At 35.6% G+C, this 27732-nt stretch overlaps 3 protein-coding genes across 4 annotated transcripts in view; 1 reads left to right on the top strand and 2 right to left on the bottom strand.

The window, feature by feature from the left end:
- The window catches only part of LOC142351224 (mediator of RNA polymerase II transcription subunit 22-like), a 595906-nt gene that overhangs the window by 508052 nt on the left and 60122 nt on the right, over positions 1-27732 (bottom strand). The window lies entirely within an intron of this gene.
- Positions 1-27732, bottom strand: part of LOC142351221 (metal transporter CNNM4-like) — a 520873-nt gene that overhangs the window by 116633 nt on the left and 376508 nt on the right. The gene's annotated exons all lie outside the window — the stretch shown is intronic.
- The window catches only part of LOC142351208 (voltage-dependent calcium channel subunit alpha-2/delta-1-like), a 52723-nt gene that overhangs the window by 1558 nt on the left and 23433 nt on the right, over positions 1-27732 (top strand). Inside the window, exons 2-3 of the mRNA XM_075403337.1 lie at positions 12739-13034; positions 13486-13632. Coding sequence (XP_075259452.1) covers positions 12739-13034; positions 13486-13632 — 443 coding nt within the window. The remainder of the gene's footprint in view (positions 1-12738; positions 13035-13485; positions 13633-27732) is intronic.

Raw genomic sequence — 27732 nt, forward strand, 5'->3', positions numbered from 1 at the left:
CTATTCATGGTCACAATTGTTCCCAGTTTGAGATCCCTCACTTGAATTGTTTTTCATTTCACACCCATTGACTAAATTGATATTCCATACTTACGTCTGACCTAGTCTGTGGGCTAACTTTGACCATATTTCTGAGCAACTGCTTCAGTTAGTTTCATGAATTTTATGCTCAAAAAGTAAAAAGTCATTCATGAACCGATTACCGTGAAATTCTGAGATGCAGGAACTGAAATCATTTTTAAGTGACACTTAGATTTCAGTTACATTCCCAGCGATGAGTGGGTTTAAGAGATAGTACAGGAGATAAAATATGTGTTCAGATGCTTTAAAGATTATATTTTAAACATTTTCGAGTTCTTGAGACAAGTTTAATACCTCCATTCAAAAAATAAGAAGCAAATAAGTGGCAATCGAATGCCAAAAAGATTTAAAAACATTGTTTGAATTCGGTGGATGTTAGGTATCAGGTTGCTATGGGTGGACGAATTTAGCTACTGAAAACTGATTGATAGGCCAATAAGATATTGATGTTACCCAAGATATTGATAGTGCCCAAAAATTAGAGTTAAATTCAAGTTTAATTTCGTGACCATTAATTATAAACACATCATCAGAGTTTTTCAGGAGAGTTCTTCTTTTCTTTTATGAAATTTTAACAAAAGAAAACATCTAAGTTTCTTGATGTTCAAAACCATCGCAGTTGTTTCATTTGATTAATTGTCATCAAATGCAGGTTGGCACCAGGAGCATTCGAGATCTCATCTGAGTATAATTTTTTTTTAGCTTAATTGACGTTTGATTAGATTTTAAAGGGTAGACAATATTTGTTTAAAAAGTTTAAGTTTTCCTCTGTCTTTAATTGTTGTGGTCTATATTGTTTTGCGTTTAAAGATTTAAGGACATTTAAATGGCTAGAAATACTTCTAGAGCAGTTTTCTGGGAGTGCATGCAAATCAGTTTCGGAAAACTGGTCTTATCCAATTTATGCAAATGATACAACAAATTGGTCTCCATTTTTATCAATTATTCCAAAAACTTACGTTCATTGTTAAACCATGGTCACAAAATGTACGAAAATGTTCGATAAGTTGTAACATTTTACGAGAACTTTCCTTCATAGGAGAATTTTAGAAATTTGTGAAATATTTAATATTTTGAGCAGTGATTTCTGATACTTTCTCTTTCATAGCATAATTGAAAAAAATCTTTCACTAATAATGTGAAAAATAACTCATTGTTGGTTTGGTCTTCATTAGGCTTAAATCAGGCCCAAAAACACATATCGTGTCTTCAGAGAATAGCTAAAGATTTTTAAGGCCTCCACAATGTGTTCGTAAGCTGTGCCAGCACTTATTGTTCTTTTTGTTGTCCTATGACATAGTCTCATTAACCAAATTTCGAATTGGCTTCCTAGATAGTTATAAATGAACCTATATAAGGTTTTCAGTTGATGCGTAATAGCCCTTACGACTTGAATGTATTTGTTTTTTCTTAAAATCTTTATTTTGAGAATTTTGCCACTTTTATTAGTCTGTCAAATTAATTGTGTTAGTTTTTCGCTCAGTCACATTAATAAACGATCTCCTCTTCCCTCTAGTAGATTATTTATTAAGTTGCCTAGTGGTTTCTGTTGAAAGTAATGATTATTTAACTCTGAAGAAGTGACATTTCATTAAAAAATTTTTGAATACTTTCTCAAATTTAAGGTTCTTTTTTGATGTCTCATTTCACACTAATGGTAGTTTCTTATGCCTTTGAAATACGGCCCAATCGATTGTTTGAAATATCTTTAGTGACTAGTTTTGTTTCTTTAATGGCCCGAGAATGTTTTTTTTGGCAATTTTGTCTGAGTTATTGCGATGCGCCTCTGTCTTGTGTTATTTGGTAGCCGAATTACTATTTCTCACTGCTGATTGGTCCCACTGGCTTCCTCAAAAGTCGCGTTTGCATCCACTTAGTATCAATTGTTTAACGCGAACGGTTGTTATGAGTTCTGAATTGTTTAGGCTAAAACATTTCAACAGAACTGAAATCACTGCTCTTTTTCGTTCTTCTAGTATAGATTTTATCTAATTCTCTTTTGATTTCTTTGCTTAAGTGTTTTTGAAGAAAAAACGATAATGAGTTCTGGCCATAACTGCTGTTTTAGTGCTGTTGTTTGTTTTGTCTCTTAGACTCAATAAAGGCAGGTCTCAATGGACCTGTAAAAAAAACAATTTTTATTTCGTTTATTACTTTATAGAGATATTTCATGACTAGTGCAGCGAACATTTTGATTGGCTTCTGAGTTTTTGAAATCTTCCTATCATTCTTCTTTCGACAGACAATTAGGTCAAGGAAGTGGATGGACAGGGTACGAACTTTGTGTGTGATCACACAATAACGAGCACCCCCAAACGCTTTTGTACGAAACATACAAAACAGTTTAAGTTTTTATTGGGAAAAAGTTTTGATAGTGAGTAGAGAAAAAGGAACAAGGAGGCTCGGTAATGTGCGTACGTACATCATGTTCCGATCCCGCTTATCCACCTTCTTGACTCTTGACTTAATTGGCTGACAAATGATGAACCGATAGAAAAGATTCGAAAACATACATAACGCTAAAAAAACCATAATGGAATACAATAAGGCCACGCTAGAGGGCTATAAAACTTGTTGTTAACAGGACTACTGGAAAAAACTATAATAAACATTAAATAACAAACATTAATTACGACCAAACCTCGACGTCTATAGTTTTAAAAATTTATAACAAAATCAACCTTCCATCAGATGAAACCTAAACAAAAAAAATAACCCTTACTTCAATAGAAAAAATATGGGACCTGTTCTCAATGCGATTGGGTAACAGGTCGACAAGCACAAGCAGTGCAAAAGGTGCGAAGTTCAGAAATACGTTTCTATTTTTGAAAACAATTGATTTAAAAAATGATTATTATCATTAGATAAAAAGTAAAATCAATAAAAATTTTATTTTTATATGCATATGAAGCAATTGAGACCTGTTATTATCCAATGTACGTGATACGACTACAAAAAAAGGACAAGTACCGGCAGAGCTAAGCTTTGCACGAAATGGCAGTGAAACCGTTAAAACGGTTTATACCATAAACTTTTTACTAAGAACAATGAAAAAGTTCAATTTTGCAATACTTCAAAGCCAATGGGACCTACCATTAGCGTAATAATTTTAAAAGAAAACAAAAGTCCTTTAAAATGTACAAATATATAAAATTTTCAATTATGTTATAAAATTTTGTAGTCACAGCAGTAACAAAACCCGAGAAACAATTAGTTGGCACTAAAGTCATTGTTATTTTAATTAGAGCTCACTAGAAACGGGTTGTGATCTGTCTTTACAGCGGCTAAGCTAAAAATCGATCAACAAAAACAATTTAAATAAATGGCGAAGCTCAAAAATGCATTTTTTTCAAATATTGGAAAATTAATTTTGTTTCAAATGTCATAACAGACATAAGATTCCAACAAAAAGAGGTCGATTAAGATGCAACACCTCAGAAAACCAATTGGACCTGTCATTAACGAGACTAAGTCAGGAGACGACAAATTAACAGAAACAGGCAGAAGCAAAAACTTCACAAACAATTTTAAAACACAGTGTTCAAGGTACTACATTTATAAGATGTTATCTGCAAGAGCTGTAAAACATCACTTGGTTCTCATCTGAAAATCAATGGGTTTTCCCTATAAACGGACTACATAGAAATGAAAACAAAAAACCCAAAAAATGAACAGTAGAGAAGTCTGGAAATGTTCCTATGAAAACAGTTGAAAAAGCCTTTTTAAAAAAAAATTAGCTTGAAAGTTACTAAAAGAAATAGCTATAAACTGAAAGGTTAAAATGGGTCGTTATATGTCCTGGGGCAAGCAAATGAGAGCAACCATTATCAGGTATACGTCGTATAGCAACCGAAAGAGAGACAAATTTACGCAAAAAAATCACTCAATTTTGCACTGTGTCTCAGACCAAAAGCGCAAACAATTCAATAAAAACAAATAACAAATTCGGATACGCTTTTTTAAATCCCGTTGATTTTCTCAACTGTACTTATCTTCAACTGGATCTGTCAATACTGTAAAAATTCGACAAAGAAACAAATTGAACTAAAAAAATCTGCAATTATACTAAAAAATTCAAAACTCGTAGTGTCAAAACCAAGAATCCTGTAGTTAAATATAAAACTGTTACAGACATTAATATATTTACTAACACGAAATGTAATTTTGCTTGTTTTTATTGAGACTACGCTGAAGCTGAGAGAAATAAGAGAAAATGGTGGCGAAGTTCAAAAATTCACTTACATTTTCTTAAAACAAATGACTTCAAAGTTACAAGATTATAAGAGACATTAGGTGAAAAATGGACGCATTTTCTGCTTCAAATATAGCTCCTAATAATCAATTCCGATCATTGATTGCGGTGACTATGTCATTGGACTGCAAAAAGTTTTAAAAAAGAATGCAAATCATAAGAAATTCACAAAATTTTACGAAAGCAATTGGTCAGAGCCATGAAAAACACCAGCTTCACTATGAGACCGTAAGATATGGCAGTTAGTTCTCATTATTTCTAAATAGTATCTGTCGATAAAAGAGCGATTATTTGGAATTCCGGTCAGCAATATGCATAAGAAACTATATGCGGAAAATTTTTTTTCAAAAAGGCCGCGCCCTATTAAAACCTAAAATCTTTTATGGTATGGATCCATTGTGAGATCACTATCCGCCCTGATTTTGCTGCACGACTAAGAAGACATTCAATTGTTCAATTGGTTGCGAAAATAGATCAATTTTTAAACAACATGTTTATGTATATCAAAAATAAAAAATGCATTTCGTTTAATTTTCGTGATTAAATTCGCAAAAATCTAGCAAATTTATGATTTCTGAAGACTCTTAAAACCAGCGGGAGTGCAACTAGCTCTCTCATCAAGCTTGAGATGAATATGACTGCAGTTTTAGGGAGTCTACTTTCAGCAAATTCAGTGAAAGCGGACCAAAAATGCATGTTTGGTACCATTTGTGACGAAAAAATGTCTGATTTTTGAAAAATTTTGCATAAATTTCAGCCAAAAAGCTCAGATCGACCAATTCAGCAACCCCCTCTATCTTTTAAGATAAAATAAACTCCAGTACCGTTAACAATTTCAAGATATTTTTGCAAAATTAACAAGAATTTGGTCAAAAGTTAAGGAAAATTTGAAGAAAAACAGTGGAATTCACTGTACTTTTCTCAAAGTTTAAACTTCGATAACGCCCTGTAAAAAACGAAAACAAAAAAATCTTTTTAATTCTATGTTCTACGCTGGACGGGCTCTCTAATGATACCACTCACAAACCTCTACAATGAATATATTGATCGGCCAAAATTGACTGAACAAAAAAAACCAGCTGAGTATATAGTTCCTCCCCCAACTACAAGTGGATTCGGAACAATAAAACAATGAAAAGAAAAAAAGGACAATTTTTTGAATTATTATTATAAAAGCAGTGGTTCTGCAGGTGGGTTTTAATTTAGCTCCTGTGGGTTTTAAATTAGCCCCTTCAGTCGGAATGATTTTGTAAAAGCTCTTCGAGAGTAGATTAGAATAGATTAGATTAGATTTAAATTCAGATTGTAGTTGATACAGACAATTTCATACGGAATTTTAAGTTAATTCAATTTACCACCATGGACACCATACGTGTCAATTGACTCTACAAGAGGTGCCCAGAGAAAAAAGCGCAGTACCTAAAAAACATATCGAAAACATCTTAATTATCCAAAGAATATGCCCTAAGTTTAGTTCGAATCGAAAAAAATTTTTTAGATACTTATTTGGGTAATAAACTTTCGTTACCAAGGTAGTTGAACATTTTTATGACTGAAAACCTCAAGGATTTTTTTATGAATCTGTGTTTTGACGTTTAGCAAAGGGATGAGTATTTTAATGGATGCCCGCGTGTTCGGCCTGTTATTGTCAACATCAAGAAATTTTAAAGGAGAAACTTTTGTAATTTGATTCAGGATCTCTTTTACAAGAGTGTCAAAAACATAAATCACAAACTGACTGCACGTTGAAACGCTTGAAAAGATAGCAAACATTGTCTCCTCTTTTCTTGAAAAAAATAACTTTTAAAATACGTTTTTGTTGACAAAAAATAGAACTGAGTTTAGTTTTTTTGCCGAACTGTTAACTAAAATGCCATAAGATATCATTGGTTTGGCATAGTTATTATACATTTGTAATAGAAAAATTTTCGAGATGAAGTTTTTTGCTCGGAACAGCATTACGTTGAACTTTGCTAATTTTTGCCAACATGTTCAATGTGTAGCTTATCTATGAATTGATTTAATTGTCTTAATTGATTTGCCTATCTTTGAACACTCCTAGATATTTGAACGAAACTACTTCTTCAAGAACTTCACCTAATAGCAGATTTTTTGATTTTCGTACAGTCCGGCCAAAGCCCTTAATTTTAATTTTCTAACTGTTAATGACAAGTTTGTTTCTTAAACCACCAGTTTTCAATCTTTTTCATGTCATTTTTGAACTTTTCCTCAATTTCCGACATTCTGCTTGATGTTAAAATTGTTGTGTCGTCTTCAAAAAGTGCTATTTTGAACTGTCTTGAACAAAGCTTTTCCTCGAAAGCCTAGATTTTGTATTTTTTAATAAGAAGTGAATGATCAATTGTTTCCAATGCCTTTTGAAAGTCAAGGAAGCAAGCGAAACCCATACTTTGTGATTCAATAAAATTTCGCGTCAGTTCTGTAACTGATTCAATAGCGTGTAAGCTTGAGAGTTTTGGCCGAAATCCGAACTGTTTTTTGTTTGATAAAAGACGACTTTTTTCGAGGAATTCAACCATCCTTGTATTCAAGACTTTTTCAAACACTTTGGTTAGGTATGACAAAAGACTCATTGGTCGATAGTTTGAAGGATTTTCTAGATTTCCATCTTTATGTAGAGGAATTACGTTAGCCGTTTTAAGACAAACTGGAAAAAATCCTTCTTGAATGCTCCTATTAATCAGCTCAGCCACATGATAGTTGACTACAGAAGCTACAAGTTTTAAGAGTTTGTTACTAATATATTGTTTGGGTGAGATATGAGTGTATCATGTGCACGATCTCTCTTGCTAATAAAATTCGTTAACCTGTTTGTCATCCGACTGTTTTTGAAGGTTTTTTCTTTGTAATTGGACTTTAATCATCAAAAACTTGTAGAATGATTGAACTTATTTGACACCAAGAACGTTCAAGATCATAATTATTCATCTTGTTTAGCCTATGTTGGACAATGAAGAGGAAATTCAAATAATTCTGTTCATTCTCAAAAAAATTAAAATTATGACTGTTAAAAAATTCATTAGGTTCAGAGCTAGTGACAAAGAAATCAAATTTATAAAGTAGAGCGTAATGATCGCTGAAAGTTCGTGTCAGGGTTTGATACACGCGGGAGGCTCGTAAACTTAATTACTCCTGTGGGTTCTGCGTTTTGCAATTGATAGTTAAATGAATTGATCAAGTTTTTGTATTGTTGATGATATGTATCAGAGATATCAATGTTAAAATCTCCACAAATAATAGTTTCCTCTTTCATTGCGTTTATGTTGAACAGCGAACTTTCAAAAGTCTCAAAGAATGTTTGAATTTTTCCTGAGGGAGGCCCGTATAGAACACAAAATTTTGTTCGCTTTTTTCCGCTTTTTATTGTTAGAAGTAGATGCTCTAGTTTTTCTGCAAAAAAATAAAATTATACATGATTTTACAATCATTTCGAACAAAAAGCCAACTCCTCCTTTTTTGTCATTTCTATTTTTTACTATCAATAGTTGATACCCTGTTATGAAAAAATATCTAAAAATGATTATCAGTGAGCCAGGTTTAGCATACAGCTATTGCAGCTGGTTTAGCTTTCAGGGTTTCTAGTTGACAGCGAAGTTTGTAATGATTGGATTTTAGGGATTTCAGTTTTATAAACAAATGCAATTACGAGTCTTTTCCATTTCCAAGTAATAGATGATTGTCCAATTACTTGACATTAAAAATATTACGAAAACACAAAGTCCAAAAGGAAGTGTGCACTGCGCTTGTTTTTTATACCGCTTTTTTTATGTTTGGACAATCATCTGTTGCGTGGAGTGTCGTTGTCACTAATTATTTTCCAGCAGGTGTTGCTCGCAGATGATAAATTTCGTCACAATTATCAATTTCAACAATTACATCAACAGGTCGTTTGTTTTGTCGCTGATTTGGCACTTGATTAAGAATCCAGTTGTTGGCTCGATTGCGTTGATACAGAGATATTTTTTTGCCCGTGATTCAAGATCTTCAACTGCTTTAACACTATCAACAGGTTGTGTTAAACGCCCATTTTCAGTTTTTAAAAACAATTTTACCCTACAATTGTAGTTCGTCGTGACCAAATCCAGTTCGTTAGCCCGCTTTGGAAATGCCAAATCATGTTGGGGGAGACGTTTCTTCGTATATACTGGTTTAGCATTTAGGGGTTTCCTATAATTAGCGAGCTTTGGTCGACGATTGTATAATTCATTTTTAATGTCGTAATAAAAAAAATTTGACAATTACCGCAGAGGGGTGTTACCTTTCCAATTACTCAGGGGATGACAAGCTTTGATTGCGTCCGGAGAAATGGAATAATTCAAGCATTTGTTAACGAAAAATGGAATTTGATCCGTTATGTTGGTGTTATCAGGTTGCAAAGGGGGTTATATTTAATGATTGTGTCTTTGGAACTATACTGCTCCAATTTAATCACTCTGGATTTCAGTTCTGCAACTTGGTTAGTCAGAGAAAATTGTTTGGGTGTCTTTTTCAATAAACTTTTTAAATGAAAATAGGTAAGATTGTTTTGCATTTTTTCGTCAGTTATAGAACAAATTTCAGTTTCGATTGCGAATTTGGCCATGATTTTTACGTAAGCAGTGCAAAATATTCAATCCGGTTAATGAATAAAGCTACTGTTTTCGAACGTTGCTCTTTTGTTGTGATCATTTGTTGAGAAGGACAAAACATCTGCGGATCCTTATATCGAACAGTAATTCTATATCAGCATGAACCCACTGCATACTAAAAGACCGTCACAGTTTGTGAATGATTATAGTTCAGGATAACTTTCTAAGGTTTCATTCGCAACCTGCAAAAATTCTGCCCAGTTTCTGATCAACATTATGTTTATAATCAATTCTGGTTTTTTAATAAAAGTTAAGTAAACTCAGAATACTTCAACCACCTAAAATTACATAGCCCGTAGTATACAGATATACGGAAATGAACGAAAAAATTGTATAGTTTCCTACACCTCACAACAGATGAGTTTTATATTGAAAAACAAACATCAAGTGAGGATCCCTCATTGTTCCTTAACATGGGCCAGCTGTTCCAAACTTTAAATCAAAATCTACCAGAGCAATGAAAGGTTTTTTTGTTCCGAACACAATGAAAGGTTTTTTCTTGTTTAGTGGGGGACTATATACTCAAATGGGTTCAGTTGCTTATGGCCGGTAAAAATATTCATCGTAGGTTGTGAATAGTATAATTAGAAAGCCCAAACAGTTTATAATTTACAAGATAAAAGATTTTTTAATTCAGTTTGTTTCACGAAGTTATCTAGGCTGAATTTTTGGAACAGTCGAATGATTTTCAGTGTTTGTGTTCAAAATTTTTGTACCTGAACTCAATTTTTTGCCAACTTTTTTGAAAAATAGGTAAAAATTGTGGGTAAAGACAGTGTGCTTTTACTTATACAGATAAAAGAGTGATGTTGAACAGTTTGTCTCAACTTTAAGCTATGAATGTTGCTAGATTTTTCAAAACTCGGTGTTTTGAACAAAAACGGTGCGGAACAACCTTATTTAATCCAATTTCTTGTCGGATTAACACACCTAACTGCTGACACAATCTTCGTTGTATTCAAAAAGTGTTAATTTTATTAGCGCTTTCTTTCAGAGTGTTCTTGAATTGAAATTTTTCCTCGTTTTTGCTAATTCAACTCAACAATTATTCAAATTGCTACCTTTATTTTTGATGTAGTTACTTCTTTTTAAATTTTCCTTATCCCTAACATTCGGATCAAATACGCATTTCTACTGCAGCAACAGCAAAAGCAAGGCTGGTTTTGGTCTAAACGTTGTTTTTTATAGTCCAAAAATCATTGGGATTCTAATCAGTCGCTGTCTTTTTAAAAAACATTTCCTCATTTTATTGTTTTCTATCTTAATTACAGAACCGAACAATTCAAGTTATGGCCTACTAATAACAGATCCAAAAAGACTTCCTAAGGAGTTTTAAGGAAACCTAACTAGTTTTTTTAAATGAAAGCTCAGGGTCGTTTTGACTTTTAAAAAACTTGCTTTCAAAACAAAACACAATTGGTTATTGAACTTTGGTTCTGGATGAACTTGGTCAATGCGGACTCATCTATTGGTGGTCGCACACAAATCTTTTACGGAAACGCAGACGTTTTCCTTTAGTAATAGTCTTTAAAATTTGAAAGGCGTTTCTTGGATAAACTTCTCTTGTATCCTCCGTATAAGTTGTTTGTGCGATTGATAAGAATTCCGTTGTCGTCGTCCACCATTACAAGAGCATAATTTCAACAAAAACAGATTGCATTGTTTTTCTAACGGATCAAAAATGAATGTTTGCGATTTTTACAATTTAAGTAAGAGCCTTTTATTTTTGTTACCATGAATTTTAACAAACAATTATTTAATTTTAGGCATCTTCCCATCTTTGATGTCCTTTTTATTGTTTTCTCAAAGAAGTGACAAATCAGATATCGAGTTCAATAAGAAGCCAAAGTGTAGCGTATTAAATTATTCAGTGAATAGGTTATGATGTTAACGGCTACGTTTAAAGCAGATTTTAAAATTATTGTCTTTTCATTTCGTTCTTGTTGAAGTCGCATGGATAAATGCAGATTTTAGCAGCTTCCTATGGACGGACAAAGCAACCTATTTACTGGTTTTACTTGTTATGTTTTTCATGACTTTGAAACCAAATGTTCTAAAAAATAAAATCATTTTCTATAGTTTTGCATTTTGCTGTTCGTTTTGTCTACTTTTTACCTGGTCTCATAGAATAGAGGTCGCACATCACATTATTCGCGTAGACAACAAAAGTGAAATTGAGGGTATCTAACGTTTGTAGAGCATTTCTTATCGCTTTTACGATTTCGATACATATTGAAGTTTAGTTTAGTTTAAAGGAACAAAGGAACCTGTTTACTGATTTTACATGATAGCTTAAGTTTTTCATGACTCTAAAATCAAATGTTCTACGGAAATAAAATCATTTTTTATAGTTTTGCATTTTGCAGTTCTTTTTATCTAATTGTTACTTACTCTCGTTCAAGAGAGGTTGCACATCACATTAATCACGTAGACAAAAAAGTAAAACTGGATATACCTCAAGTTTATAGTGCATTTGTTTTTGCTTTTACGGCTTCAATGCCAGTTTAAGTTGTCTAATTTTAGCCAATACTTCCCGTACTTTTTGTAGGCGTAATATTTAATGACAGCTCTTAATTGCTTTTTGAGACCTGTAAGAACCTATTTATTGGTTTGATGTGATAGCATCTGTTTTTATGAAAGAAATTAATTTTTTTTTTCGAAAAATAGAACTCTTTTTCAGCTTGGCCGATTTTGTTCCTTTTTTGATTACTTGTTACTTACTCTTTTTGTTCAGAGGTCACATCTCACATTATTGGTATTCAAGGACGGCAAAAAGGAAGATAATTCATTTTTTAACGAATAGGCTACGGTTTCAACGGCTTCAACACAGTTTTTTCACAAAATTTGTTTAATTTTTGGTTTTTGTATCTAATTATTGTTTTTGTTTGTACACGTAATATCTTCTTGATGATGAGAGATCTCAGTGTCTTCATATGGAGGTAAGAATGACCATAAACGTTTCTAAAGTTTTCAGTTGATTTCTAATGGCTTTCAATATTCGAGAATATTTATTTTCAAAAACAAACTTACTATCTAAATTTGCCGTATTTGCTCAATTCTGTCTATTTGTTACCAAGTCTCATTAGTACCAGTCCCATGTTTGTTCTACCGGGGTACAGTTCAAATTTTTTAGTTTAGGATTTATTAGACGCTATTTTGACTTCGTTACTAAGTATTATTTGAGTTAGAAGCAGTTCTTCTTATTCACCAATAGTTTTTGAACAATTGAATGTCTGAAAGTTTTCTATCCTTTCCTCATTTGATAGACAATTCAGCCAAAATTGTGCATGAGCGGGGTCAGATGTTTATGTGCGAACGAGCATTACCGCGCTCCTTGAATACATAACCTCAAAAGTAGAAAACCTTTAATAACCGTTCATTCTTTTAACCATCAAAAGTTCGTATGTTAAATATTATTTTAAAAATTAACAGAACATAATTTAAGTCCCCTTTATTCAAATTTCACTTGGAAAGGTATAAATTGGACCCCCTTTCATTCGTTAGGTGAAATTTTTTTGGATAGATTTTTTTAAATAAGAAGTGCCAGCTTTGCTGGGTATGTGACCATTAATGTGACCCGTAAACTACAGAACGTTTTAATTTTTTTCTGTATCTTTATTGTAATTAAGAAATATAAGAGGAATACACTCCCAGGGTGTCTTGCACTGGTTGCTGCAACATGACCATTCCAGATTGTATATCCAGAAATTTCCTTGTTATATCGGTTATCCATCAACATGCATCCGTTAATCTTAGATACCGGAACTACATTTCGGCCAAAAATTCAGTAGTCATTGTACCCGAAGACGTTTACGACAACTCTCCTGAAGTCAGGAGATCTCTGGTAACTTCCAACGACTCATACGAGCTCAACCCTAATTACCGCCAAAACCTGCCCAGATGGGAGTACATTGCGTTGAAGACTGGAGTGTTTCGGCTGTATCCTGGAACCCCAATTGACGTCGGACCCACTTATGATTCTAGATTGGAAGATTGGTATATATCTACTGCCACTGCGCCCAAAAGTGTGTTCATAGCCCTGGACACTTCAGGTACGCTTTTAATATTTCTTAATAGGTTAAAATTCACAGGTTAAAACTCCTAAAAAACGGAACTTATCTGAAACTTTAATAAAATAAGAAAACACTTTACTCTACCAAAGAACTTAGGGTAGAACGCACTCAAAGTTTTCCCCAAATTGCGTGTAAATTGCATGGAATTAGGTTCAAAGTAAGGCCTTGAGTCTACAAAACAAAATACAATGTTGCAATATTATTGCAATATTTTGAATCCAAGATTTTTCTTTCCATTCGAGCTGTCATAAATGTGCAACTGTATCAAATTGGTGTAAACATACGTTTTGGAGGGTTAGAACAGCTGCTCATATTTCTGCCAGGATTCATATCTTGCAATAATCTTGAAAGATTTGAATCTGTTCATGACTAGCTTTTACATTTTACTATAATTTCGTAAATCGAGGTCTAATCCTGGTTTTTATCCCAGGATCAGTTGAGGGAATGGTGCTGGAACTTATCCGACAGACTGGCATGCAAGTGCTGGAGACCCTGACTGACAACGACTTCGTTCACGTGGCCGCCTTCAGTGACGTAGTGAAAGAACTTAAAACATGCGACCGCAATACGAGAAGACTAGGAATAGTTTCCTTATCGAATAGTTCCGCTTTTTAAGTTTTCAAAACATCAATAAAAAATGGGCTGTAAAAACGGGACAAAAAACTTGCCGAGCGAATTTAAACCTTTGTGAGTCTTAATTTGATTTTAAAAACTGAAGAAAATTGGGCTAGTAGTTTTACAAACTATTTACAAACAAAAACATCGGAATAGAATGTATTCTTTGACATTTTAGCAGGAATTAATGACAAAAGAGATCTTTGCAAGTTGAAGTAATGGTTAAGTGACTCTGCCTGAAGTCACTGAGAACTTCTGGCGTTTATCGAGAACCGCGAAGCGGTTCGAGATATTAAGTCAGAATTTCGAAGTGACTTCTGCAGAGTCACTTAACCATGCTTAAAACACGAAACGCGCACGTTTTAAAATGACGAAAGTCAGCCGATGTCAACTTCTGGCTAAGTAGCAACTTTGCCATTTTGACTTCTGGCACTGTAGACTTTCGGCATTTTAAAATGTGCACGTGCGTGTTTTAACTAATCTACTGAAGTACAAGGATACTATTTTGTTATGATGGGAAAACGGGCATACGAAGTGTATGATATATCATTTTCACTGGGTCATAGAAACTCCATCATAAAGGTCCCAAAAAACGTCAAAAACAGACCGCCATTTCTGATGTCACATACAGGGGCAGGAATTGACGGTGTTGCTAGAATTGTTAATAGAATACCCCCGATCTCGTTTGTTAACAGAATACCCCCTCCCCCATCCGGGCTAGAGGTTATCTGACCACTAAACTGGGGGCGCTAGGAGGGGAAAGACCCGAATCGTGTTATATAACAACACAAAATTTGGGATTTATTCTGTTTTGCACCCCCTCCCCAGTGTTTTTTACGCCTCCAGTTACAAATTATGTTATATAGCACGTTACCATGTAAAAAATAGCACGTGCGCCTGGGGGTGGGCCTAAAAGTACCGCGAAGTGTGGGCATAAAAGTACCGCGAGAGGAGGAATTTATAGCGCCCTCACCATGGTAGAATTACCATGATTGCATGGGAAATACGTTATATGCCCATCAAGATCGGGGGGAGGGGGTTTCTTTTCATTCCAAATTGGGCTGGAATAGAAGATAATCGCTAGAATTGGGTTGGACTAGAAGGCTGGAATAGAAGGAATAGAAGGCTGGGACTCCAACCCGGGTTGATTCTGAAAAAAATATATTAAAAGAAAAATATAATTAACAAGCGTTGCCAGCTGATACGAATTCCAAAATTTTTATTAACCCCACTGTGTTCAAACCACCAACTAAGGCCTTCATTTTAAGGAAAGATTTTTATCAAAAAAAAAGCGTTTGGTACAAGAGATGTCAGAACAATCCAAATTCGAGAACGCACAATGCGCCAAAATACCCAAAAGCTCGATGTTTTCTCAACTAGTTCAAATTTTCGGAAAAATTGTTTAGTGCCGTCTAAGTAGTAAGTAAATACTGTCTCAAGAGAGTGGGGGGTTATCCTACGATACTTAAACATGGGATAATAGGGGGTTATCCTAGACGGAAAGGGATTAACCTTCATTCTTTACCAGATGTGATTATGTAAAACTATTTCCAAGGCGGCAAACTTGTTTTCGGTCAAGCAGCCAACTTTGTTCTAAATTTTGTTCCGATAAGAGCTTCAAGTGAACAATTTATTGAAACGTATTTTAGCACTCATAAACACAAAAATTACACGGTTAGGAATTCAAAAGGCGCAGTTTGGGCAGTTATACAAGTTTATTGTCTGCGCGCAACTTTAAATGCTGGTTCTTCTTCATAATCGCTACTACTTTCACTGCACTCATTAGCTTCATAATTAATGAATGGGTTAGGGGAGGAAGAGCTGGAGCTGGTGATAGCATCAAAGTCTACAATATCATCGCTATCAATATCGTCCTCGTTAATAATACTTGTCATTGCCAATCCCGGGTCAGGTGTTTCCCATTCCTCCGGGCTTTCACTTGTTGTTGTATCCGGCACTACAAAACTATTATTATGGTCCCAGTTTGGACTCGAATCTAGAAGAAGGTGAGCATAATTTTCCACATTTTCGTAGTCCCACTCTACTTCATCGCTATCCCAAGAAAAATCTTCGACTCGGCAGTGATCAATTTTATAGTGGCCAAATGGTAGTGTTTTAATTCCCCCGTTCAAAATGTGGCGTTTATTATCAAAGGCAGAGAGACATATTTTATTTGTTGAAACCGTTTGTAGAACATGCTTTTCCGAAACAATCCTTGTATTTTCAGCGCGCAGAGTACTAAGAGTCACAAGTGTGTTATTGTAGTCTGCATGTTGAAGCAAATTTTGGGCTGCTCTGGTTATTCTTTTGGCGGACATTTTCCGGTTACCTATGAAAAGAAAAAAAGCAGTCAAATCATGACAATCATACAAAGTTAGTTGTTACTTTGTTAGTTTTTTCTTGAATCATTAAACATAAAATACTCACCAGCGGAAGTAATGCTGTACAGCTTTGGCTTCAGACATATAAACTCTTTTATATAATCCCCAGCAAATTCGTCTTTGAATTTTAAGACGACACGTTTATTTTCTTCGCTGTACAGTTTGTGATCTTCTGGGTAATTTGATAAATCAAACTGATCAAGAACATTGCTCTCCTCCAGTTCACGGTAGAAATATTCACAATTGATCCGGTATAGCAAGCTATCAGTATCACTATAGAGTAATCGACAGTCAAATGAAGATCGCATTGTTCCATAGTGAAACTCATACATGTAGTATTTCGCTAGATCAAGTATTGTGGCTCCTACTATAGTTGGTGTATCCCAATAGATTTTTCTTGGGCGGGAGGAGAGAGCTGCCATGTTTTCGCCAAACACTTTGAATTTATCAAACTCAAACTTGCTTACTATGGTTAGGGTTCGTCTTGCGTCTCTCGTAAGCTCGATTTTCATCCGTCGGCGTTTCGATTCGCAGTTTTTCCCATAAACGGCGTTGTTCATTAGTTTATAGAAACTCTCCTCAAATTTATTCGAAGCCGCTTGTCTTTTCTCACTGTTCAGGGTTATATAGGGTGTTAACCAATTGTTTTGAGTAAACTGTAGCACACGATGCATTTTCCTAACCACTAATCCCAAGTTAACATACAGTTTCAACAGCTTGTAATGCAGCACATAATGTTCTTTGTCGAAGAAAGTCTGCAACAGTTTTGGAACTTTTGAGGGGGGTAAGTTATGACTCTCTCGCAAATTTACTTGGTAGTAGCTGAGCCAGTCATCTTCAACAATATTTTTTGATGGTGCGAGGGGGAAGTCCTGATGGTAATCGTGTAGACTTGCTGGATAATGCAAGTCGACTTCCACGAAGTAACCACAGGGTTATCATCAGGACAGTTTAGTATCTCAGCCAGTGTAATATCAGAGTTCAGCGTAAAATCTGACTGAGGGAGTTTTTCATTTTGCATGCCGTATAGGTTATTGGCGTCCACGCAGAAGCCAAATGTGGAGGGTTGTGAAGAGTCATAATCTGGCAAAAATTTATTGTTTGCTGTAAACTTTCTCATCTCGTAGACTGAGCATACTCCCCCACGTACTGCGCCTTCTATCATATCGAGGTGCTCGCGTTCTGTAAGCAATTCGACTTCTGCCTTGCATATTCTCAATGATGCTTCCTTAGCCATATTTGGCAGTGTGTAAAAGTGCATGCAGTTGAGTTTGTAGGTGGAGAAACTGAGCTCTCTGTGGAACTCACAAGCGCATGCGAGAAGAGCGCAATCGGTTTTCAGGTATGCATCGTGGTAGTCTTGTAGAGTTTGACAATTCAGAGTTTTCCACATCGTCTTGGCATGGTTCAAGTTTTCTTGAGTTATTGTTACTGCGTTTCCTTCTAAAGTGTTACGCCATTCATTAAGTGGCGGTAGGGATTTTTCGCTGAACTTTTCTCGACCGCTAACGTATGAATAGGGGTAATATCCTTTTTGCTGGAAGAGCTTCAATTCTGTTGAGGATAGGTTAGGAAAGACAGAAGCAAGTATTCCAAAACGATCTCTTGGTAAAATGTCAACCAAGTTTTCGAGAGACGAATTCATCATTTTGAATGAATTAATAAACCTCAGATTTTCATAATTTTTGATCACTTTTCCATCATATAGGGTTATGGTCTCCACGAGCACTCCAAAGTTCATGGAAATGTACTTTTCATCAGTAGACGGAATTAAACTTACAGTGGTCGTTGGCTCACAAGATTGCAGGGCTAAACAAATGTTGTGAAGATTATAATTTTGTATATTATGACCCACCACAGGGGTAGAGTTGACGTTCCTTCGTGCTCGGTTGCATTTTTCATCAGCCCAGCCAAGAAATTTTCCGCTGTAGTGGCAGTGATCCAGATCTATTGATGACTGTTCATCATTATCGTCAAAGGGTGCGTTACATATCCAACATTCCCTAGCTGGACTTTTCGGATACTGGCTACGGTCACCTCTGAAGAAAGGAAAAGCTCGTTTGCGCTTGTATATATCCTTGGCTAGTGTGTGTGTAACATGTTTACAAATTTAGTAATGCAATCTTCAGAGCTGTCCACGTGGAAGATGGGTTTTGTTGAATTGTGATTTATTACCGCAATTGAAAAACCACAGGGCTCGTGTTTTTCAATAATTCTGGTGTATGCGTTGTTCCCTTGGGTCGTGCATCCTGCTACTGGACACAAGAAGCATTCGAAGTCAAAGTAAATGACTAATGGAACAAACCATGTAGCGGCCAAGTTTTTGAATTTATATAAATTTTTTCCCGGAGCTGGTAATCGAACAACAGCCGGCTCATTTTCACAGCAGGTCTCCATATGTTCGGTAAGTTTTGCAAGGCCTTCTTCACACAACCAGAAACAATTCCGGCAAATATGAAACGCAAAGCGGAACTTGATATTTTGGAGTTGACAGACTACCTTGACCAAGTTGGTAATCAATACATAATGGTAACAGTCAGCTTCGTATAAAAGCAATAGATCCATTGTGAAGTTTGAGACAAACGTTGACACTCTGAGTGGAAATGAGTCTCTACCATCATAACCAAAAACGTTGATTCGAATTTCATTGTGATTTTCGAACTGATTGATGTCATCTAGCCCCATGGGCATATCGAAGTGTCCAGTTAGTTGATGGAGGTTGGCTTGCTTGTAAGTTTCGGGTGATGTTTTGTCTGTGTTGTAGTTCCTTCTTGGTCGATCTAAGCTAATATTGTTGTGCATATGATATGCAGCAATATAGCAGTAAAGGAAGCAATGTGCGTCCTCATGATTACGAATATTAGGTAAACCACGGCAATTTTGTAATTTTGATGGTAACGCAATGTAAGACGAGCCAGTTTCAGGTCGGTAGCGAGCAAAGTTTACAATTACTTTGATAACTTTCTCAAGCACCCAACCACTACCATTAGAGGCAAATGTCGTTAGCACTATCGTCATTTTCTCGACCATAGTCCAAAACGTCTCACTGCTAAGTCCCTGACGGTAAACGGGTGTCATGAGCGAATTTGCATAAACTTCAATAAGTTCATCTTCCTGATCTTCGTTTTGACTTGGTTTTCGGAGTTGAAGATGGGCACTAAATTGAACTTTTTGCGATCCTTGTGGGAGTTTTTGTTCTATAAGCGAATCGATTTGTGGTTTATGCTGGAGCATAAACTGAGTAAGGTCTGTGATGGCTTGGGTTGCTGATGGCGGCAGATGGTAGCTCTGAAGGGTACCATTAAAGGCAGTTTCAGCCGGCGCTTGAGTTGGTTGAAATTGATCGCCAAAGACAGGTAAAGAATGCAAAGAACTCATATGCTGTGCAAATAGTCTGGTGTCGTTAAAACCCATATAGCAGGACCGACAAAAGTTTGTAAATTTTTGATGACAAGTCCTCATGTGTTGTTCCAGTTCAGAAATTTTTCTACAAGTGAATGTACAAATACAACAGGTAAAGACTGGTAAACCTACTTCGTCGGGGTGGTAGCGATGGTCATGTCGAGATTGATTTCCCCTGATAGCAAATGTTGCCGAACAATATTTGCAATTGAAAACCATAGTTGGAAAATTCAAGATACAAAAATTAGCAGAGATAATGACAACTTTCGTAAACATGTAATTCAACTTCAAATGGCGAATTTCTTTCTATTCCACACGAGACTCTTATAATAGGCGCGCAATTTACACTTTCAAAATTTCCGAAATTGATTGGATAATATGAGCGCGCGTTTTGTCCCAGCTTTAATCAACTACTACGAACATATCAAGTTGCGTTGAACTAAAAGTAGCGCTTTACGTTTCCCACTGAACAACACTGACATGATAAAACTTGTTTGAGATTTTCGAATATTTAGTGCAATGTACAAAAAGACGTCTAAAACCATGAATAGTTCTTTTTAGTTTTTAGCTATATGTGATGCGACAAAACATATCAATTGCAACTTTTAATTAAATTTCGGGTTTAGTTAAAGTAAACTTTTATGAATTTTTAATGACATTTCAATCAAAAATGTTCATCTTTTTTCTTCATTTTGATAGCTAATAAGCTCTAATGAAGAGGGAACATTTGTGTTTCAACCTTTTAGATGTAATATTACACTTCAGTAGCCTACCTAAAAAGAAAATTTCGATCTGATTTCATCAGAATTTTTGAAAAACATTCCAAAAACATCGCTTTTTTCAACACTTTGTTAAATTTGAAGTACAAGGGATGCTTGGGACGGTTATGATGCATAGTTTTATAGCTGTCACGGTGTTTGAACAGCTAATAAGTCCACTAAAAGCAAATGAAATGTTCTTTTTTTTCGCTTAATGTTGCAAAAAAAGCGATTTTTGTAGTTTTTTCAATGTAGGTACCGATGGGTGCGTCTGACGATGTTGGGCTTCAAAACAAAAAATGCTCCCCAGGCACTAAAACGTAGGAACCGACAAGAAAAAATCCCTCATCTTTATCAGGAAAAAAGTTCGATTTTCTGTCAATCATGATCAATCAATGTCATCACATGACAGCCAATGACAAGCCCCCTGTTGCAAGCAATTTTCGATGACAGCTGTTATGAGATGATTTTGTCTTCAGCCCCCAAAAAATTGGTTTTTTTAAAAAAACCTGGTGTATCATTTTTATTTCGGGTACTTCAATTGCTAATTAATGCCAGATGTTAATGAGACGTTAATGTCCAGATGTTTTGAAAATCGGTGAAGGAGCCGTTTTTCGGCCCTGACCTTTATGACAAAAAGTTACAAGCATTTATCAGTGATTACGAATCCGTTTAAAAAAATGGGAATTTTTTTTTCATTAATTACTAATTAGACTAATTAGGTGCTAATTAGATGTTAATTAATGGTTAGTTGACTCATGAAGGATTGAGTTTAAATTGACGAGCGTTATGAGCTTTTTTGTAGTGCAGTGTCTGATAGTATCAACCAAATATTCAGTTTCATCCCAACTATTTGTTGGAGCCGATTTTTTTGGGGTCAAAGGTCACCATGAAAAACAAAAAAAAATTTTTTTCGTTTTTTTTTCAACTTTTTTTAAAGGAAAATTGTGCTTTTTTTAAATCATATCGATAGCCCACATTAATCGCTTGGTAATGAACTTCAGGTTTTGAGTTTTCGTTCCGTCGAAAAAAATTTATTCGGCAAAAAACCGAAAAAATCTCATTTTTTTTAAAAAAAAACCTTTCTTTTTTCCTCTTTTTCGCTGAAAAAATGATATTTTGCTAGTTTAACTAACACCTCAAGGTATATCCAAGAGGAGCGCTGGTATTATACCAGCATACCAAGAACAATTTGCTAAATGAGGTTTTTGTTTGATAAGGAGTTTATGCGTTTTTTGAAGCTTTTGTTCAGACCTAACTTTACATTTTAATAGCTTTCTCAACAAATTTTCTCTCAACCAATCAGAAACTTGGTTGCTTCCTGTTATATATTACCTTCTGAACATGTTTGAACATGTCCATTTTCAAAATTTTCTCTCAACTTTGTCTCACTAAACAGTACTGTTTTTGTGAACATGTTTGAACATGTCCATTTTTGTAAAATTCTGATTCTGAAGTCTGCTAGCTACGTAAAAACTTTAAAAGAAGAGTGTCAATTAGCGAGCTATTCACAAAAGATAGCAACACAACACACCAAAGTGCAAAGGAAATATAATTCAATATTAAATAAGTTGTTAGAGGTCAAAGAAGTCCACTAGAGAGTCATCCTGTCTTCGTTTTTTTGGTGCTGCGCATACTACTAAAGTTTCCGAGCAATTGGGTGTCTTGACATCGGATTAGTTTGTTTGGGGTTGTGGTGTCTGAAAGTTTGAACCAGATAAAATATTGACATCAAATTGACTTGTATTTGCAAAATTGTCAGAGATCTTGTTCTTCCTCTGGAAATCTTCAAAGAGTAAGGGCTTGGGGTTGGAGTAAAAGTTGGGCTTGGATCCACAGCAGGAGTTAATGGAACACTGACTGAAACACTCGGTGGCTGACTGTCCGGTGAGGATGGTGATGATTTGACACCCCACATATCACCCAAATTTTCGTAGGCTTGATATGTACCGAGTTGATTCTCGAATAAGGGCACACAATCGCAGTCGTATCTGTACAAGATACGTCTCACTTCCTCCGGCAAACTTTCTTCAGTCGAATGCATTTGTGGTATAGTTTTTGGTGGTAAGTGTCCTCCAGAAGTAATGATACTGGATTCAGCCGGCTCCGATTTTTCCGGTGGGGCAGCAATAGCGTTAATAAATAGCTTCGGTATCAAACAATGCTGGTAAGTGTACCACAAATCGTTTTTTCTTTTCTGTTGTATCAGAACGACAAAATTTTCAAACACGGTTTGGTAAACAAGAGTTCTCTCAAAAAAGATAGCAGACTCTGAAAGAATTTTCACGGACATTGTTTTGAAGTTCAAGTTCGATTCAATAGTTAACTGTTAATTAAGAGCAAAAGAAAGAAATGAAAACAAGTACAAAACTCTTTCCCAACATGTGTTTCGCAAGGTTCTCCTTATCTAAGACCAAACAAATGATTGGAGCATAATCACACCTAGTTGCATAATACTTTGTATATAACATGTGGTTAGCCACACTGTGGTTCCTTTACAGAGGAATTTGGGGTCACATCTGTTTTTTATTGGTTTTATGTAAATTGTGTGTGGTCTCTGCACGATACTATCTAGGGTCACATCTGTTCTAAATCAACTTGTATGTAAAATACATGGGTCCCTACACTATTAGTGGTTAACTATCTCCCACACAGAAGTGTGGGTTGTGCTGATAAATTTATTGCTTTATATACAAAACCCATGTACTGGTTATCTTTGTTCGCAAGTAGTTTCTGGTGGTTTATAGAGGTATGGTCTTTATTAACTATAATCTAAAAATGAACACAAGTACAAAATTCTTTCCCAACATGTGTTTCGCAAGGTTCGCCTTATCTAAGACCAAACAAAAGATTGGAGCATACCTTTTAGTCACGCCTACTTGCATAATACAGCTCTTTGTTTATAGCATGTGGTTAGCCGCACGGTGGTTCTTTCACAGAGGAATTTGGGGTCACATCTGTTTTGTTTTGGTTTTATGTAAATTTTATGTGGTCTTTACACTATACTATCTAGGATCACACCTGTTCTAAATCAACTTGTAAAATACATGGGTCCCTACACTATTAATGTTTAACTCTCTCCAACACAGAAGTGTGGGGTTGTGTTGATAAATGTATTGCTTTATATACAAAACACATGAACTTGTTATCTCTGTTCGTAAGTAGATTCTGGTGGTTTATAGATGTATGGTTTTAATTAACTATAATCTAAGGTCACATAAGTATAAAAGTCTAAAATGAACAGTCTCAAGTACGCCGTGGGGCGTACTTGAGATTGTATCTACCAATCACTTGGATTTAATTAAAAATGTGACGACACTGGTTTGATCCCAACTTGCCGCGCCTCTTAACTTCGTAGTTATTTACATTATGTTGACTGAAAGTGATAAATCAAGTTGCCTGCCATGCCTTTTACTTCCTCAAAAGACACAAAGTTTGGAGATTGCTATTTTGACATTTCCCAAACAGAAAAGCGTTTGGTCAGGGCAACTTTAAAAACGTACGAGAGAACCGGAACATATATGTTTCGAAAGTTGTTCAAGAAAGCGGCTGAGGATTACGAGTTTGAACAGAGAATTTCTCTGACTCTAGAAGAGTTTGGAAATTTAGTCAAAGAAGCAGCAAAAATACGTGAATCTGCAACGCAAGATTCCCCATCAAAACCGCCCCCAGCAAAGAAGCAGAAATTTGATCAGTGTAGTAAAGATGGTGGAAGCAATGTTTGAGTGATCTCCCAACTATTTCAAACAATTTCAAAAGTAGTTCAAGTTTTTAATTGCTTACGAAAAGCCAAACTTAACAGCTTCGAATAACTAAGCTGTGTGTCCTCATTTTGAGTCTGAATTTTGTCAGTTACCCACTAACCATTTTCACGTTCTGATTGAGAGTGCAATCGATGTTGAGACCATGAAGCCAATCAAAACTTTTGCAGTTCCCTGTCTCTTCACTACCTTCAGACACTTATTTTCAACTTCAACGAGTCTGGAATTTAAAGGAGATACATTTTCAAAATTACAGCTTGCCGTTGACTTTAATTACAAATCTGGAGAGAAAATGGATACAGCAAATGTACGCAAGCGACTTCCACCCTTGGCGACAGCGGCAATCAAACTACCAAAATCTTCAGCGGTCACTAGCAGATTCTCAAAAACACTGGCAAGAGCTACATCAATTTTACCACAGAAAACGATTCACAATTTTGTGTGTTCTACAATTTCATCGAAAACTCAAACTGATCAATATAGTAGTGAAACTTTGAAAAGAGTGGAATCAATTTTGAGTGGTCCTCATTCTGGTGCTTTTTGTCAGATTATGGATATATTTATGAGTGGTTTTGGAAAACTAAACATAGATTCTGATTTACTTTTTGTTCGTCTTGTATATGAAGAAAAAACTCAGTTTTAAAAAAAAATTATTCCACAATGTTATTATTGTTAGAGCATCATGTGAAGAGCAAAGCTGAGTTTTGCCTTTGAATTGGTTGGTGTTCAAGTAATTGGTGAAACTGTACAATTTTTTTTCGCTAGTCGTTGATAAATATTCTTGTAAGAAGGCAAGGATTGTCCAAGGGGATCAGCAAACAGAAGACGGTCGCTTTTTTTACAAATGAGGAGCCAGTGCGTGGACTTTGAGATTTTGACGCGTTTACTATTAAAAAAATGTTTGATTTCAATTTTGAAGGAAAATTGTCTGCTGCAAATACACCCTGAAATTTGTGCTTTAGTTTTTGACATCTCTGAATTAAAGCATTAATGTCGTCTGCGTCCATCAGTTTGTTAGAATATGATTTTTTGACACTCGTCGCGCAGTATCAACAAAATTTGGACTAGCTTTTTCTCTAATGATAAAAATTTCAATGTTGGTCGGTAAGGCCGCTGAAAGCTTCAACTCGATAGATATGGAACAGTTTGTTAGCTCCAGAAGTATAAAATCATGAGAAGATTGTTGGGTGCTAGTCAGACCAAATACCATTACAAAATGGTTGGGATAGTCTGACAGACTTATTCCGTGTCCATTGTCAATATAGGGTAAATCCGATATTGTTTTAAAATAAAGGCGTTTGTTATCATTTGTAGATATTGGGCTATCAGCCACTGGTAACACATTGGGATAAATAAATATCCGTTCCAAGTCAAGTTTTTGAAAATGAAATGGATTTTGCATGTTGTTGCCAAAAAAGCTTCGTTTGTATTGAGACAAATGGCTAATCTTCGGATTGGCTCTCGTGCAAAAATATCGTCCTGCTTCCAACTATGCAGACCAGTTGAAGCCAAAAACGTCTTTGTCAAAGTTTCAAAGTAGGGATAGGCAGCAGGGCTAGACAGCAAGGTTTTTTCAATGGCAGACACGACCTCATCATTCAATGTCATCTTGCGAACGTACAAATTAGCTTCAACAATTTTCACCTTGTAATGTTTTGCAGCATCATCGGAAACGATAACAAAATCATCAATAGATCTTCTGAATGCAATACGAAGTGTTACACCACTGAGCAAATGTTTATCACATGTGAAAAAGTCTACCGCTACTTTACCATAAAAAGTGCATTCTGCAGACTCTCTGACTGAGTTTTTTCTTCGAGCAATTTCCGCTGCTTTTATTGCAGATGGATCTTCCTCGTAAGAATAGCCTTGACAGGCCAACCAAGTGTTTTTTGCATCTTTGTTATGTGAAAACTCAGTTTCTATAAAACTCTTGAGAGCGTAATTTCCATTTGCGTTAGAGATTTTCAATCCGTTGGCTGACACTGTGCAGTTAGAGAAAAGTGAATGCAACACATTATTGCAAAAGTAGGGAGCATCGGTTCTAGCAGTGTCAGCAGTAGCTGCCCCGTCATATTTGAGATCAGCTCCCGAAGACTGAACAATTTTGCATTTGATTTCTAAAAAATTTTTTTGTAAATCAATAAAGTTGTTACGGTCACCAGTTACCTCGAACTCTAACATGGGTCCATCAGGACTATAAACAGGTCCAAATTTTTGACAAAGACTTCCATCGAAAGTCACCAAGAGCGCCGGTTACTTCGTTTGGTAACAGGTTAGCGATCATATTTAACTTGAGAGAAAAAATCAGACCGACTTCTTTTTAGAACTTTTTGTTTTGAAATGACCAACTTTTGTTTGGTTAATTTTTTTCTTGGTGATTTTTTAGAGTGACTCCTAATCGTTTTTCTTTGTTGGCGAAGTCTTGATCCCCCTGTTTGTTTTTTAACAGTGTTGCTTATTGTATTTTTGAGTGCTTGTTTGGGTGATTTTTTACTGCTGACAACGTCTAACAACTCTGGAACACTTTGCCCTAAAAGTTCTTTTCCAATACGCTTTGCAGTAGGAAGAATGAAACTTCGAGCTAAGGGGTAAAGAGACCCGCCCAATTCCCGCAGCTAATGCACCAAAACCGCTGCCTCTTTGCCTGTAGTGGCCAGAGAAATGTGGTAAGGATGTTGCTTGGTTAGCATAATAAGAGTCCATGCTAATTGGAAAATTTTTTGAACTGAAAGGTTAAAATGACTTTATCGGTTCCCGAAAAGGGAACTAATTCTCCCGTTTCGGTGCGAAGCTTAATCGATATTGATTGTATAGTGTTTGATAAGAGTTTTTTGTAATCTAAATTGGAAAAAACAATTCGAGTTGGTTCAAGCTCGCAGACACTACCGTTTTTCAGACGTTGTTTTGAATCAATGACTCGAAGCAAGGGGGCTTTTGTATCACCAACGTACTGGTACTCAATAGGATTCGTATATATAAAAATTAAGTGCTTTCCTGAGCAAATATCAACGGGAAATTCTCCATAGTATGCTGCCGTTTCATCACTCTTCATTAGTCTGTTTGATGTTGCGCTTTTCATTTTGTACCCTATGTGTACTCCACTGCTATCTGGAATGCCCGAAAAACCGACAATGCTCGATATTACTCTACTGGGAAAAGTAATTCCTTCATTTTTAACCATCAAAATTTCAAACTTTTCAGTTTTCTGGATCTCTCTGAATGAGGTAGTCCAACAATTCGTTTGATAATAGTTAGTATGTCAACAACTGAATTATATGTTCCCATCATGATAGACAATTTCTCCCCGTTATAAGGACGAGAGATCACATTGGCTTAAGTAGCCCTTTTCTGGCTGTCTTCGTACCCTTTTAAGCTATATACTAACATGTCTCCATTTACATATGCTCAATTTTTGTGGGGAAAATAATCTCACTGAGAGCTAACCTCCAGTCACCAGCGAGTTGAAATTCATCATTGAAAAAATTTCGAAATGAACTGAGAGTCTTAGAGTCAAAAATTTCCATTGAAGCAGATGAAATAACATGCACAGTGAACTCATCAGTGAAACGGTTTTCACTCATTTTTCTCTATACGAACAAGCTGTAACTCTGGTTGATAAAATTTGCCTTCAATTTTGTCACCGTTTGCATCAATAAGTGAATACGTTGGAGGATTGAAGGTTGCTAAGCTTTCTACTTCAAATACTTCGTCGGTGAAAGATTGTTTATACCCTTTCCTGAAGGCTTCGTCCTTTTTG

Source organism: Convolutriloba macropyga, chromosome 12 (genome assembly GCF_964194025.1).
Source record: "Convolutriloba macropyga chromosome 12, txConMacr16.3, whole genome shotgun sequence".
Taxonomy (NCBI): domain Eukaryota; kingdom Metazoa; phylum Xenacoelomorpha; order Acoela; family Convolutidae; genus Convolutriloba; species Convolutriloba macropyga.